This window comes from Jaculus jaculus, chromosome 18 (assembly GCF_020740685.1).
Source record: "Jaculus jaculus isolate mJacJac1 chromosome 18, mJacJac1.mat.Y.cur, whole genome shotgun sequence".
Taxonomy (NCBI): domain Eukaryota; kingdom Metazoa; phylum Chordata; class Mammalia; order Rodentia; family Dipodidae; genus Jaculus; species Jaculus jaculus.
Window position 1 is genome coordinate 39,137,542 of NC_059119.1, and position 16,779 is coordinate 39,154,320.

General features: G+C 38.8%; 1 protein-coding gene across 1 annotated transcript in view; it reads right to left on the minus strand.

Annotated features, from left to right (window-relative positions):
• Psme4 (proteasome activator subunit 4) overlaps window positions 1-16,779 on the minus strand; it is a 159,730-nt gene that overhangs the window by 128,067 nt on the left and 14,884 nt on the right. Inside the window, exons 2-4 of the mRNA XM_045137278.1 lie at window positions 12,626-12,766; window positions 11,349-11,465; window positions 1,658-1,702 (exon numbers count right to left, since the gene is read on the minus strand). Coding sequence (XP_044993213.1) covers window positions 1,658-1,702; window positions 11,349-11,465; window positions 12,626-12,766 — 303 coding nt within the window. The remainder of the gene's footprint in view (window positions 1-1,657; window positions 1,703-11,348; window positions 11,466-12,625; window positions 12,767-16,779) is intronic.

The window sequence follows — 16,779 nt, forward strand, 5'->3', positions numbered from 1 at the left end:
ATTTCAAGTCACCCTGAGCTACAGTGAGCCCCTACCTTGAAAAAAAAAAAAAAAAGTAATGGGCTGGAAAGATGGCTTACTTGCCTGTGAAGTCTAAGGACCCAGGTTCAATTCCCCAATACCCACATAATCCACATGCACAAGGTGGTGCATGTGTCTGGAGTTTTGTTTGCAGTGGCTAGAAGCCCAGTGCAACCATTTGTCTGTCTCTCTCTTATATAAATAACCTAGGCATTGTAGCTCGTACCTATAATACTAGTACTTAAAAGGAAAGAGGCAGTAAAATTAAGAATTTATGGCCCTTTAGAGGGCATTCAAGGACAGACCCTGTCTCAATAATAATAAAGTGAATGAATGAAGAACAAAATAAAGAGCAGCATTTAAGAAATCTGTATTCTTCCCACATAAGTTGGAAAACCCCTTCAAATAAACTTGCACATACTATGAAACCTACTGTATCTTCATAAACCTGTGTTAGTTTGAAAATCACACTGCACTCTTCGATGTGAAAAATAAAATTCTATTCCTATTCTATTAAGTTTACAAAGTATGTGTTGAATCCTTATGTAACTAGCTGGAAGTTAAAACAAAAGCAAGGCTCAGTACTTGGAAGGATGAGGAAGAAGAATTACCATAAATTCAAGGCCAGCCTGGAATATGAGTTCCAGGTCAGTCTGGGCTAGAGTTAAGACTCTTGACTAAAAAAATTAACTTACATTTACTTAATAGGTTGATATTGTATATATGTAATTACAATGATTGTAATGGGGAGGTAATATGATGAAGAATGGAATTTCAAATGGGAAAGTGTGGGGGTGGGGAAGGAGGGAATTACCATGGGATATATTTTATAATCATGGAAAATGTTAATAAAAATTTAAAAAATAAAATAAAATAAACTAGGATCCAACTTCAAAATCCTTCTTAATATTCCAGAATTTTTCTCCCTAACTTTTTGAAGTCAATTGTTAGGAAAGTAATAAAGATAAGAACCTGGGATTTCTATGAATTACCCAAAACACAGTAAATGACACTACTACTCACTAATAAACTTGACTCAAGTTAGACCTTATGCCTCTTCTGAGGATTTTATATGCTAAAAATATATTATTCCAGGACTCAATTGTACAGTAAGTCAGTAATAAATGTCTGGCTATAGCTGGGCATGGTGGCACATGACTTTAATCCCAGTGCTTGGAGGCAGAAGTAGGAGGATTGCCACTGAGTTTGAGGCCACCCTGAGACTATATAGTGAATTCCATGTCAGCCTGGGCTAGAGTGAACTCCTACCTCAAAAAACCAACAACAACAACAAAAACAACATAAATGTCTGGTTATTAAATAATTAATTAAATAGGGCTTTCAATTCAAAAGCATCCACTGCATCCACATCAGGAAATATCCTTATATGTAACCTGATAACAAGGTACATACATAAATCCAGGTATGTAAAAATGCACTTTAGTAAAATTCTATCAGCTTTCACTTTTAATCACAAGAATATATAATATGTAGAGTTTCAGAGCATACTGTTTTGTGTTCAGTGACTAACAATGCCAGGAACAACTTATAGTTGTAATTTCCTCTTGAAAGCATACTAAGATGAGGGAAGCCCACAGTAAAAACAAGAGGGTTTATAAATTGAGAAGCTACTTACGGTCGGCAGCTTTTCACAAGTGTTTTGAGAACATTTTCTACAGAACTGGAGGAGAAAAAACCCATTTGATAAATTACATTAGAGTAGTTTAAGAGCAGACTTAATATTATCAACCAACATCTTAAAGATATGTTTATATATTCAAGTATCTATTTACATGTAATAACTAATCTACAGAACTGCAAAGATTAACTACCCATACTCTTGTGTGTGTGTGTTTTTCCCCAAGGTAGGGTCTCATTCTAGTCCAGGCTGACCTGGAATTCACTATATTGTCTCAGGGTGCCCTCGAACTCTCAGCGATCCTCCTACCTCTGCCTCCCGAGTGCTGGGATTAAAGGAGTGCACCACCACACCTGGGTGGGTGGGTGGGTGGGTGTGTGTGTGTGTGTGTGTGTGTGTGTGTGTGTGTGTGTGTGTGTGTGTTTTAACCTAGACTCATTAATCTGCTCTTTCTTTTGGCCTTAATTTGCTCATTCTCTGCTATGAACAAACAAAAGAAAACATTACAGTGGAACAAGGGTAATTTTCAATCTTTACAAATTAGGGAGCGACAGCTATACTTAACACACAAAGTATGCTCAATGACTGAAAACTTCCAATTTTTATTATTATGCTTTTTATTATTATTTTATTATTTATTATGATTTTATTATTGTGCTTTTGCAACAAAGTATCAACAGTCAAAGTAGATATAATAAAACCTAGTGTAATTCTACTAGCAACTGCTACAAATGTTTATAATTAATTAAACAGAGTTTAATAACCCACCAAGATACTTTATTTCCAGCAAACATTATTAAAAATTACAGTCATCTCTCTGAACACTACTTATAAAATTAGGTAAGAAAAATAGAAAAACTAAGATTCATGATCTAACATGTCAGAGCCTCAAGAGAATACAGGAGAACAATACACAAAATTAACTAAAACATATTCAAAAATGGCCAAAATGCAAAACAAACAAAAGGGTAGGCAGGCACTGAGTAATTCTGAACTGAAATTCAAAAATAAAGTGTGACCATAGGTAGAAACAGTACTCTCTAAACTCAAGGGCAGGACAGGGAGGATGCTAAATGTTCAGGGAGTATTTCTACCTGTTACTATCATTAATTAGGCTTCTTTAAATTCTAACAACTAGAAGCATGATTTCCCTGAAAGCTTTAGAACTAAACTAAAAAGGATTCCAAGAAATGACACAAGCCAACTCAACCGAAGTAACCAATACACTACTGCGCTGTTTTTACTATTTTCCCTGTACCAAGAAATTTTCACAATTTCAAAATTACAGAAAGCATGTCATGAAAGATTATACAGCTACATGTTTGTCCAGTTGCCTCCAATCTTTAGAAAGTTAACTGTACATTTCATAGTCACTTATTACTAGGACAAGGATGTGATTTCACTTATCTAAATAAAGTCAATTCGAACCACTTCTTACATATAAGGCCTGTACCATTGGATTTATGCTTTTTATCCAGAAAAGGGTACAATCTCTCTAACCTGTGATATCTGTATAGTGACCTTTTGTGATTCTTGTAATCTCTCAAGATGAAGGGAACAATGTTTCTGTTTAAAAATAAAATAAAAGGTTAAGGCTAGGTGCTACTAGATTATATTTCACTAATTTTTAGAGGAACTGAATAATCAATACATACTTTCCAATTATTGGAATTTATAATATTAAACTGATAATTAAAAATGCTGACTTCTTTAATCAAAGGGATCCACAGTGACTAAGCTTTGAAGGGTTTTCCAGTACCCTATTTCCCCTTAGAAATGGTAGTCAAAAAAGACCACAGAGCATATAATGGTTCACAGTTTGAGGCTAAGATAAATCTGAGTTTGAATACCAATTCTGTTATTTCCTACTAATACAATAGAGTAACTTAGTATTTTTATTAAATTTAAATGAGATAATATATTAGATGTTATTAGGTGATCTAGAATTAAGTACAGTAAATATTCACAATAACTTATACTTCATCAAAATAAGCTGAATTTTTAATTCTCATACAAACTGATTGTTCTCATTTTGCTTTTAAAGTGATTTCACTATTTAACAGCTATCTATATATGATTCAGAAAATTTATATGGAAAATTCCAAGTCTTTAATCGCAGTCCTGGGGAGACTGAGGTAGGAGTATAGTTTGGTAAGCTTGGGTTACAGAGTTACAGGTCAGCCTGGTCTAGAGCGAGACCCTGCATCACAAATACAAAACAAAATAAACCAAAACAAAACAAAATTACCTTTCATAACTCCCTATTCTTATGGACAGAAAGTTAAGTTCTTGAGCTCTTGTTCTAACTTCAACTCCATGACTCCACATGCATTTAATTTCCCTTGTTGAGCCCCAGTTCCCTTGTGATGACACTAATAACACTATGTACCAGAAAAAACAGAGGAAAGCCTTAGCATGTCATCTTAGTTTTATAAACTATTATGAGAATGTTCACTTCCAAATCCTACTTGTGAATAAATGCTCGCAAACTCAAATGAACGAAAGTCTAATTTCAGAATATGCTTTTAATATAAATGAATGGATAAAATGTAAAAAGGGCACATTCTGTACCAATTTGTTTTAATCTTCTCATAACTTAATGGGAACTGCTGATATAATACTCTTCCTTCCTTAGCCATGTACCAATTGCTTCATGTAGAAGTCAGTTATACCTCCTTTCTCTAAATGTAAAAAAACCCACCAGAAGTTAGTCAAAACAAATTTACCACTTCCTAGCAAATATTTTTCACTGCTAGGAAATCCAAGCACAAACATGACTGTTCGTAGTCAATTCATTCAAATTAAGGTCAAAATAATTTCATCATAAAGGTAGAAAGTACAGTATCATTTAGGCACCCATAACCATTAGGTTTTCATTAAAATTAAAGGATCTCTTCAAGGCAAACATTAAACTAATTATCCTTACTATTCATGTAAAATGAGTCTATATACTTTAAAACCTGATAAATTTAAACTATGAGTTTTTATTGTTGTTTTTGCTTTTTCTGAGTGAGGTTTCACTCCAGCCCCAGGCTGACCTAGAACTCATTCTATAGGCCCTGGCTAGCTTTGAATTCATAGCAATTCTCCTAACTCAGTTTCCCAAGTGCTGGATAAAAGGTGTGCACCCCCTTGTCAAGCTTTGAACTAAAAATTTTTAAACGGCCTTAAAAAGATCAGTTTTAAAAAAAAGAGAGAGAGGGCTGGAGAGATGACTTAGTAATTAAACACTTGCCTGTGAATCCTAAGGACCCCAGTTTGAGGCTCAATTTCCCAGGACCCATGTAAGCCAGATGCATAAGGTGGTGTATGCATCTGGAGTTCATTTGCAGTGGCTGGAGGCCTGGCACACCCAATTCTCTCTCTCTCTCTGCCTCTTTCTCTCGCTGTCTATCTGTCACTCTCAAGTAAATAAATAAAATAATACCAGAGATATAGATTTTGAAAGAAATATCAAAACCATTAGCAAAAATCAATCACTTACTCTCAAATAAAGGTAGGATAGTTTAAAAAGTGAATACAATTTCCTCAAATAATGTGTTAGAAATAACTGCAAATACCATGTTAATAATTGGTGTTTACTGGTTAAATATTTGTTTTAAAGATGATTTTAAACAACAGGTCCCCAGAAAAATTACTTTTATCATTTCATTGTCTATTAAAGTTTATAGTAATTTGAGCTCAGAAATATGACCACATGTATGCCGTGTCACTTCCATATAGTCCATGAGAAGGGAGCATAGAAGACTTAAAATATCGTGAACATGAAAGCAATGATTCAAATGGCCCTTTAAAAGCCACGTGTAGGAGCTGGAGAGATGGCTCAGCAGTTAAAGGTGCTTGCTTGCAAAGCCTGAAGATCCAGGTAAAATTCCTGGCACCCACATAAAGCATACTCACAAAGTAGCACATGTGTCTGGAGTTTGCAGCAATAAGAGGTCCTGGCACATCTGTGCTTGTGTTCCTGCTCTTGCTCACGCACGCACGCATGTGGGTGCATACTCTCTCTCCAAATTATTCATTTTTAGGTGCAGAGTGACTTCCCAGTCAGCATGGGCTCTCAGAGTGAGATCCTATGGGATGGGGGAGGAGCCAGGAGTAGTGGTGGCTCCTGCCTTAGTCCCAGCACTGGGGAAGTAGAGACAGAGGATTCTAAGCTTGGGGCCAGCCTGGGAAACAGACCAAGACCATAACAAAAACAAGAAAACAAACCTAATAAAATAGTCCTTTGGTAATCCAGTACATAAGGACAGGATGGAATAGTGATCCAACACTTCTCTAGCACAAGCAAGGCCCTAGGCTCAGTCACCAACAATCACCACAAAGGAGTGGCAAGAACAGGGCCATCAATAATAAGTACCAGGCTGCACATGGTGGTACATGCTATAAGCTGAAGCAGAAGGACTGCCAACTACATAATTACTACCAGGACTAGATAGCAAAACCTTTTAAGCAAACAAGTACCAAAATTGGTAATAGTAAATTTTTGCAAAGTATAAGAAAAATAGAGTAGGGGACTGGAAAGATGACTGTGATTAAAGGAGCTCGCTTACACGACCTGACAACCTGGGCTCCATTCCCTATGTAAAGCCAGATGCACAAAGCGGTGCATGCATCTACAGTGCATTTACAGTGGTGTTAGGTCCCGACATGCTCATGCTCTTACCCATACACATATAACTCTCTCTCTGTCTCTCAAATAAATATTTTGTTAAAAAAGAAAGGAACCTTGGAAAAAACCTAACCAAGGAAGTAAAGGAACTCTACAATGAAAACTATAAAACACTAAAGCAAGAAATTGCAGAAGACACTAGGAAATGGAAAAAAGATCCCTTGTTCCTGGATTGGAAGAATCAATATTGTGAAAATGGCAATCTTACCAAAAGCACATTTAATGCAATCCCCATCAAAATTCCAATGGCATTCTTCACAGAAATAGAAAAAACAATCCAAAAATCCATTTGGAATCACAAAAAAGAACATAGTATTACAATACCTTTAGAACAATACATATAAAAAAAGAAAAATCTTTCAGTACCAGGGATTTGTTGGCCAAGGAGGTCCCTCATGCATCCAAAACATTACAAGTCATTGCTGAGGACCTTTGTTTTCCACCAGGAATAGATGGTAAGACCCTATTGCTGAAGACCCCACATAGTTGGGCTGCAAGGGCACTGAGAAATCCTGCTGGAACTGAGCTGATAACCTCCTCCATGTAGACTAGCTGACAGAAAGATGGAAAAAGCCATTCTGAATGCATTCAATGGGAGAGAAATCACCAGTGAAGATACTCAACAGTGAACACTGCAAGTCTTATATTTGGCCAGCCAGGCCAAATGAGCCAACAGGTGCAATAGTGGCACATCTGTTATGGTGGAAATCAACTGCCCTCGAATTGGACTGGAGGCCTACTCCATGGGAGGGAATACAACCCTGATACTGAAAACTTAAAACAGGGTAGTCATGAGCCCTGGGGGATAACATCTGCTGCTGCCTGGCTAAATGTATATACTATGCTTATCAAACTCTTAATGTTCATACAAATATATTAATGCTACTCTCACTTTTGGTAGAGAATCTTCTCTTTTCAGATGGCAGTGACCTTGGGATGACTCAGAAGGCATCAAGGTGCTGGGAAGAAGTGACAAGAGTGCTCAGCACAGCAATGTCTCTATCACACCTTCCAAGGCTTAGGGTCAATTGAGAAAGATGTGGCAGAAAGAATGTTAAGAGCCAAAGGAAGGATAGGACACCTTACAACGTGCTCCTCCAGACACAAAATGGCCTGGATATCCATGACCTTACAGTGCCTGGCACTACCTACACAAAACCATCATAATAGGAGGAAAAGATCAGGACATCAAAATAAAAAAAGGTGAGTATGGTGGTATGCATCTCTAATCCCAGCACTCGGGAAGCAGAAGTAGGCCAGCCTGAGACTATATAGTGAATTCCAAGTCAGCCTGAGCTAGAGAGAGACCCTACCTTGAAAAACCAAAGAAAGACTGATTGAGAGGGGGAGGGATAAGATGGAGATTGGAGTTTCAGAGGGGAAAGTGTGGGGAAGGAGAGCATTACCATGGGATATTGTTTCCAATCATGGAAGTTAATAAAAAATAATAAATTAATGAAAAAAAAAAAAACAGAAAATCTCTAGGCCCAAGGCCCAAACTACTTATTTTTTTTTCTAGTAGTACTTAGGTCAAACCCAGGACCTTAAGCACGTGAGCCAAGTGCTCCACCACTGAGCCACATTCCAAGCCACTAAAACTTACTTGGGGGGGAGGATGGAAAGGAGCACTAGTGATCAACCCAGAGCCTTGATTGTACTAAGCATGTATTCTACCAGTGTGCTCTACGCCCAATCTTTCTCAAAACTATTCTTGATTAATATGTAAGTTTTTTACATCAAAAATCTACAAAATCTAGGGCCTGAGAAAGCCATTTAGTGAGTAGGGTTGCTTACTACATGAGCATTAAGACTTAACTAAGTTCAATCCCCAATACTCACAGACAAGCTGTACATGCTTATAACTCCAGCATTAAAGAAGGCAGAGTCACAGATCCCTGAGATGCCCTAGAGTCACAGCCTGTTTAACCAAAAATATGTGTGCTCCAAGTTCATTTAGAGATTGTCTCATATATTATGCACAAACACAACAGCAAAACACACACACAAAACTCACTTTGTTCTGATAAAATTTTGTGTACATTGCAATTTAAAATGTAAAAGTTCACATATGCACAATACTCCCACTTTGTTTTGTTTTTTGAGAAAGCATCTCATGGAACCCACACTGGCCTCCAATGCACTAAGTATCAGAGGATGATACTGAACTGATCCGCTAGCCTCAACCTTCTCAGTGTTAGGATCACAGGCATGGGTCAATTACAACCAGTTTTTGTAGTAGGGATCAAGTTGCATGTAAGGCAGGTACTCCTCCACCTGAGCTACATCTCTAGCTCATCTCCCACATTTTATTAATAGCGATGCTTTACATTTCCAAGTAGATAGGACACTGTGTAACCCACGACTGAAAGATTTATATGCTTCTTTATGAAGTAAAAAATTATGACACTGCTAACATCAAATTCACTCCAGATGTGAAAATCTGTACATTATAATACAAGAAACACAAAAAGTCAAGACAATACAATCCCAAAATTATAAATTCATCAGAAATGATCTCCAGTGAGACTGCTTTAAAGAAAATGTCTGACAGAGATCAAAAATAACTATTATATCTATGTTCAAATAAATCAAAGAAGAAAACCAACCCCTGAAAGAGAACACAGAAACTACCTTAATGAAGTAAGTAGGTCAATACAAAACATGAGTAAAGAAACAGGAAAAAAAAAAAAAACCATCAGAAATACTAGACATGAAAATCAGAGTAAGTCCAATTTAAGACTCTGTAGAAAGTTTCATAGTGAAGGCATGATGGGAATTTCAAGACATTTGGGATCCTATGAAGAGATCAAACATAAGAATAAAGGGCATAGTAGAAGGAAAAGAAATTTACTCCAAAGGCATAACAGGTATTTTAAAGAAGAAAACTTCCCATAAGTAGGGAAAGTGATGCCAATACAGATACAGGAAGCCTATAGAAGTCCAAACAGATAAAATCAGGACTGACTGGTAAATTTTACCAGACTTTCAAGGAAGATCTCACTCCACTGCTTCTCAAACTTTTCCATAAAATATAAAAGGAAGTTATCCTATCAAACTCCTACAAAGCCAGCATCACCCTGATGTAAAAACCAGACAAAGATAGAACAAAAAAAAGAAAATTACAAACCAATCAATCTCCCTCATGAACATAGATGCAAAAATTCTCAACAAAATATTGGCAAACAGAATGAAAGAATATATCAGAAGGTCGGGCATGGTGGCGCACACCTTTAATCCCAGCACTTGGGAGGCAGAGGTAGGAGGTTCACCGTGAGTTCGAGGCCACCCTGAGACTACATAGTGAATTCCAGGTCAGCCTGGGCTAGAATGAGACCCTACCTCAAAAAATAAATAAAAAGAATATATCAGAAAGATCATTCACCCCGACCAAGCAGGCTTTATCCCAGAGATGCACAGATGGTTCAACATATGCAAACCAATAAATGTAATATACTATATAAATGGACAGAAGAACAAAAATCGCATGATCATCTTATCAGATACAGGAAAAGCATTTGACAAAAGCTAACATCCCTCGTGATAAAAGTTCAATAGGAAATGGGAATAGAAGGAATATATTCCAGCACTCAGGAAGCAGGGGTAGGAGGATAACTGAGTTCCAGGCCACCCTGAGACAACATAGTGAATTTCAGGTCAGCCTGAGCTACCCTGAGAACCCACCTCAGAAAAATAAAAAAGGGAGAAAATTTTCAAAATCCTGGTACTTCTTTAACTGTGACTGTGTATATTCTGGGATGTAGGTGCCTCCAAAATATGCAAGGTTACTCTTGATGAATTTATTTACTTTTAGTATTTTATTTATTTGTTTGAGAAAGAGAGAGAGAAAGGAGAGAATGGGCATTCCAGGTCCTCTAGCCACTACAAATGAACTCCAGATACATGTGCCACCTTGAACATCTGGCTTACACGGGTCCTGGGGAACGGAACCTGGATCCTTAGGTTTCGAAGGCAAGTGCCTTAACTGCTAAGCCACCTCTCCAGCCCTTGACACATTCATTTTACTTCAAGAATTAAAGTACATGGATATACTATGAAGATGCCAAATGTAAATTACTTCTAATGGTAAGAGTTAAAGAAAAACCTCCAGTCCTATGATCAGTACAGAGAGGTTGGTAGGAAGCCCTGCAGAAGAAGTATAGCTTCAGGTAGACTCTAGAAAGCAGTGAATTGTCAAGTTACACAGAACAGAAATGCACATAAACTGGGTGTAGTACCTCACACTTTTAACCCCAACACTTTGGAAGCTGAGATAGGAGGATGTCATGAGTTCCAGGCCACCCTGAGACTACATAGTAAACTCTAGGTCAGTCTGGACTAGAGTGAAACTCTACCTCAAAAATACCTGTAACTCCACTAAGGACCCAAAAGAATGGGGGTAGGGATGAGAGAAAAGAAGGTACCAACACATGATGTATCCATGCAAAATATGTTGTTATTATTAATAGTAATAAATAAAAATAAAAGATTAAAAGTCTGAAAGATAAAATAGCTTATTCCTTCTAGAAAGGAATTATACTGATTTAAATCGTTTAAAAGAACAGCAAGGAAGTTCAAAATAGATGTTTAAAAACTAGTATTAAGGGCTGGAGAGATGGCTTAGCGGTTAGCGCTTGCCTGTGAAGCCTAAGGACCCCGGTTCGAGGCTCGGTTCCCCAGGTCCCACGTTAGCCAGACGCACAAGGGGGCGCACGCGTCTGGAGTTCGTTTGCAGTGGCTGGAAGCCCTGGCGTGCCCATTCTCTCTCTCTCCCTCTATCTGTCTTTCTCTCTGTGTCTGTCGCTCTCAAATAAATAAAAAAAAAAAAACTAGTATTAAATAGAAACAAAATTTTCATATGGTGCAATCACAGTAAAGCTTATAAAATGCCAAAAAAAGGGAAATGAGCATATTAAAATATGTATCTGCTTATTTTAAATTACCCAATACTGTTCCATTGTTTTCAATCTCCTAAAAATCACAAATACCACCAAAGAAGTATTTAACTGAAACACTTACTTAGGAAACCAATTCAATCCTAGGTGCTCTGTCTTGGAATATAATATTCTTTCCACCATGTCATAAAGTGGTCTCCAAGGCAACTCTAAATCATCTCTTGAAAGAAGTTCCTTTTTTCTAATTAAAAAAAGAAAAAAGAAGGAAGAGGGCTGGAGAAATGGCTTAGCAGTTAAGGTGCTTGCCTGCAAAGTCAAAGGACCACGGTTTGATGCTCAGGACCTATGTAAACCACATGCACACGGTGGCGCATGCATCTGGAGTTCGCTTGCAGCAGCTGGAGGCCCTGTTGTGCCCATTCTCCTACCCCCTTCAAATAAATAAATATATTAACCAAAAAAATAAAAACCAGGTCCTTATGTACTCATACACAGATGTGCATTTATAAAATATACTTTACACAGGAAGGGCAGTTAAAGTTGGATTTGTTTTTCTCTATCCACAGCCGCTCACTGGCAGAACAGGGAAGGGGATATGATGGACGGAAAGTGGGACAGTGGAGGGAATTATCATGGTTTACTGTCTGCAATTATGGAAGTTGTCAATAAAAAAAAATGTTTAAAAAAATAGTGGGGCTTGATGGCCCACACATTTAATTCCAGAACTCAGGAGGCAAAGGCTACCCTGAGACTCCATAGTGAATTCCAGGTCAGCCTGGGCTAGAGTGAGACCCTACAACAACAACAACAAAAAATGTTAAAAGCAAAAAAATAAAGAACAATGAACCAGCTTCATTCTCCTTATACAACACACAAAATTAAATAATGTACCACCATTATTGTAAGTGAACTTTATATTTATCTATATAATCTATGTAATATTTAATGCTTCTAATCTTGTGTAGAATACTTTGGGATAAGCAAAAGAATGCATGATCCTTTATGTTCTCAAGAGTTTTATATCATATAGAGGAAATACTTTAGCATAAATTGAATAATCAGGCAACATATGTACAAGTGAAGGCTTCATGAAGGAAACAGAATTTTTTTTTTTTTTTTTTTTTTGGTTTTTCGAGGTTGGGTCTCACTCTAGCCCAGGCTGACCTGGAATTCACTATGGAGTCTCAGGGTGGCCTCGAACTCATGGCAATCCTCCTGCCTCTGCCTCCCGAGTGCTGGGATTAAAGGCGTGCACCACCATGCCCAACAGGAAACAGAATTTTTTATTAAAATACACAAGTAAACTGGCTTACATGTTTGTGATCTTTTCTCAAATTTGTTCTCATTCACTAGAAGCTTAAAGAAACAATATCTCAGCAGAAGTTACAGAAATGTACTTACTTTAATAAGTTGACCAAGAGACGGGCAAACCCCTGCATCATGCTGATTTCCAGTTTTGGAATTGATACCAGCTCATATAGTAACTTAATAAAAAGAACATGATCTTCTTTGCTAAATTTTCTCCCATAAAGTCGGATGTACCTGGAAAAGGAAAATAGATAAAGCTTTTAAAAATAGGTACGGTTATACAGTCATATATGGAGGCGGAATGGCCTAAATAAATAAGGTCAGAGGAAGGGAATGAGTAAAAAGGAAGGGTGGAGGAGGGTTAATCAAAATTTAATGTTATTAATAAGCCATATGAAAACCTACTTTTTTGGATAATGGCACACCCAAACCCATGAACTGTTATTAGAAAAATTTCAGTGCCAGAGATACTATACCTTCCAGTGAGTTGTTGGCCATGGAGGTCCCCTCATGCCCCCAAAACATTGCCAAGGCTGTTAGTTTCCCACCAGGAATAAATGGTAAGACCCTGTTGCTGAAGAGTCCACATGCTTGGGCTGCAAGGTCACTGAGACATTGAGCTGAAAGCCTCCTCCCTGTAGACCAGCTGACAGAAAGCCGGAAAAAGCTATGCTAGCAGGGTGTGGTGGTGCACACCTTTAATTCCAGCATAGGGGAGGCAGAGGTAGGAGGATCACAGTGAGTGCGAGGCCACCATAAGAATACACAGTGAATTCCAGGTGAGCTTGAGCTAGAGTGAGACCTTGTCTCAAAACAACAACAACAACAAAGCTATGCTGCGTGCAGCCCTATGGGAGAGAGAACAACAGTGGATACTACAAGCCTTAAGTTTGGCCATCCAGGCCAAATGAGCCAACAGATGCAATAGTGCATGTCTGTTATGTCTGCTCTATGGTACTGAAAACCTAGTCCAAAGACTATGGCGGGGGAGGTCATGAGCTTTATGAGTGTAACACCTGCTCTTGTCTGGCTAAACTGTAAGCACTTTTCTTAATGGTCATACCCATACCCTTATGCTACTCTCACTTCTGGTTAGAGAAGTTTCTCTTTTTCTGATGTCAGTTGCCACTACAATGACTCAAAAGGCACCATTCGGTTGACAAGAAGTGACAGAGAATGCTCAGCACTGAGACATTTCTATCACACCTTCCAAGGCTCAGGGTCTATTGACTACAAAGTAGCAGAAAGAATGTAAGAGCCAAAGGAAGGGTAGGATGGATGGCTTACAATGCATTCTTCCAGACACAAAAAAGCCTGGATATTGCCGGCTATGGGGTGCATGCCTTTAATCCCAGTACTTAGGAGGCAGAGGTAGGAGGACTGCCATGAGTTCAAGGCCACCCTGAAACTACATAGTAAGGTCCAGATCAGCCTATGCTAGAGTGAGACCCTACCTTAAAATATATATATATATATTTATGACTTCACAGCGCCTGGTATTACCTACACAAGACCCTCATAGAGAAAAAGGTGATCACATTAAAATTAAAGAAGGGGGACTGGAGAGATGGCTTAGCGGTTAAGCACTTGCCTGTGAAGCCTAAGGACCCCGGTTCGAGGCTCAGTTCCTCAGGTCCCACGTTAGCCAGATGCACAAGGGGGTGCACGCATCTGGAGTTCATTTGCAGAGGCTGGAAGCCCTGGCGCGCCCATTCTCTCTCTCTCCCTCTATCTGTCTTTCTCTCTGTGTCTGTCGCTCTCAAATAAATAAATTAATTAATTAATTAAAGAAGGGGGGCTGGAGAGATGGCTTAGTGGCTAAGCACTTGCCTGTAAAGCCTAAGGACCCCAGTTCGAGGCTCGATTCCCCAGGGCCCATGTTAGCCAGATGCAAAAGGGGGCGCACGCGGGAGTTTGTTGGCAGTGGCTGGAACCCTGGCGCGCCCATTCTCATTCTCTCTCTCTCTGTGGCTCTCAAATAAGTAAAAAAATAAACAAAACAAAATTAAAGAGGGGGAGGGGATATGTGATGGAGAGTGGATCTGTGAAGAGAAAGGTGATGGAGGGGAAGGAATTATCATGGTTTATTGTCTTTAAGTATCAAAGTTGCCAATAAAAAGTTTTTTTAGGGCTGGAGAGGTGGCTCAGAAGTTAAGCACTTGCCTATGAAGCCTAAGAACTCCGGTTTGAGGCTCGTTACCCACCAGATGCACACGGGGCGCACACACCTAAGGTTTGTTTGCAGCAGCTGGTGGCCCTGGCATGCCCATTCATTCTCTCTCTCTCTCTGCCTCTTTCTCTCTGTCGCTCTCAAATAAATAAATAAATATTTTTTTTTTTTTTAAAAAAAGGCTTTTTAAAAAACTAAATAGCCGGGCATGGGCATGGTGGCGCACGCCTTTAATCCCAGCTTTTGGGAGACAGAGGTAGGAGGATCACTGTTTGAAGCCACCCTGAGATTACATAGTAAATTCCAGATCAGCCTGAGCTACAGTGAAACCCTACCTCAAAAAAAAATAAATAAATAAAGCCTTTAAAATAGGTATGGTTGGGCTGGACAGATGGGTTAGCGGTTAAGACATTTGCCCTGAAAAGCCAAAGGACCTCAGTTCAATTTCCCAGGACCCACATAAGCCAGATGCACAAGGTAGTGCAAGCATCTGGGGTTTGTTTACAGTGTCAAGACCCTGAAATGCTCATTCTCTCTCTCTCTCTCTCTCATAAATAATAAATATTTTTTAAAACTAGGTATGGTTTACACACTCATGTTCATGCTGTGTTTTCCACACTAACCAAGATATGGAAGCAAGCTAATGCTCATTGAGTGATAAATAGATGAAGATGTGGTATACACAAAATACAATGAATTGCTCAGCCCTAAAAAGGAGCAAAAGAAAAGCAAATCCTGTCATATGCTACAGCATGGAGAAACCTTGAATGAACTAAGTCAATCACAAAAGAGACAAAACCCCAGTTCCAGTTATGTAACATAATCAAAGCAATCAAATTCAGAAACAGTGAAGAAAAGCAAGTGAACTGTTGGAAGGAGAGGAAAATGGAGCAAATTCAATTGGTGCAGAGTTTGAGTCATGCAAGATGAAAAAGTTGTAGATCTGTTCACATAATATATATGATTAAAGGCTCTCATATGTACAATTAAAAATAGTTAAAAGCCAGGTATGGTAGTGCACGCCTTTAATCTTAGCACTCAGGAGGCAGAGATAGGATCACTGTGAGTTCAAGGCCACCCTGAGTCTACAGAGTGAATTCCAGGTCAGCCTGGGCTAAAGTGAGACCCTACCTCAAAACCACACACACACAGACACACACACACACACACACAAATTTTTCAAAGTGTTTATTTGCAGGGGGAGGTAGAAGCCAGGGCTTTCTACCTTAAATGAACTGCAGACTCATGCACTACTTGTGTGTCTAGCTTTACATGAATACTGGGAAATCAAACCTGGGTCCATTAGGCTTAACAAGCAAGCATCTTTAATCACTGAGGCATCTCTCCAAATCAAGACAGTGTCTCTGGTTTAGGCTGGCCTCCATGTTACTATGTAGTGGACAGTGATCTTGAACTCCTATCTCTTAGGTAGGACAAGAGTCCCAAAATGGAGTTTTGTCAGTTCATGCTGTTTGAATCTATGTCCCACAGCACTTCTGCAGACATAAACTAGCACAGCCAGAATCTGCATTTCCCACAGACTAGCACTGGTCATTTATATCTGAAATTTAGATTAATGTTCAATCTCACATTCACACACAATCAATCAGAGTTTAAAACAGTTGTTCCCTATTCTCATTACTTTCTATTCTATATGTCTCACCTCAGAAATCCTTTGTGGTTTAACTATGCAACCCCCTTTCCTACCAAATCAGGGGTCAGTATGAAAGTGGTGGACAGGACCACATAGAGATGATGACAGGTAAAGTCATAGACCTGAGTAAGGTAGTAGAATTTGTTAGTATAGTGGACCGAGTAAAAAAAAAATAAAGATTCTAGGTATGCTTTAATTTGAGACCGATCAGACATAGAAAATGGGACATGACATGTACAGTTCCCTCTGTCTCCATCACCACCTCTCATGAAAGAAAACAGGAAAACTCCATCTGTGCATGTGTGGGCGCACTGAGCAGGAGGACCAAGGGGAGGTAAAGGAGAGGGTGGAGGTGGTGAGGATGGATCAGATGGAGAAAGGTTGAGAAGGAATGAAAAGGAGGCAGGTTGCTGATGATGTCAG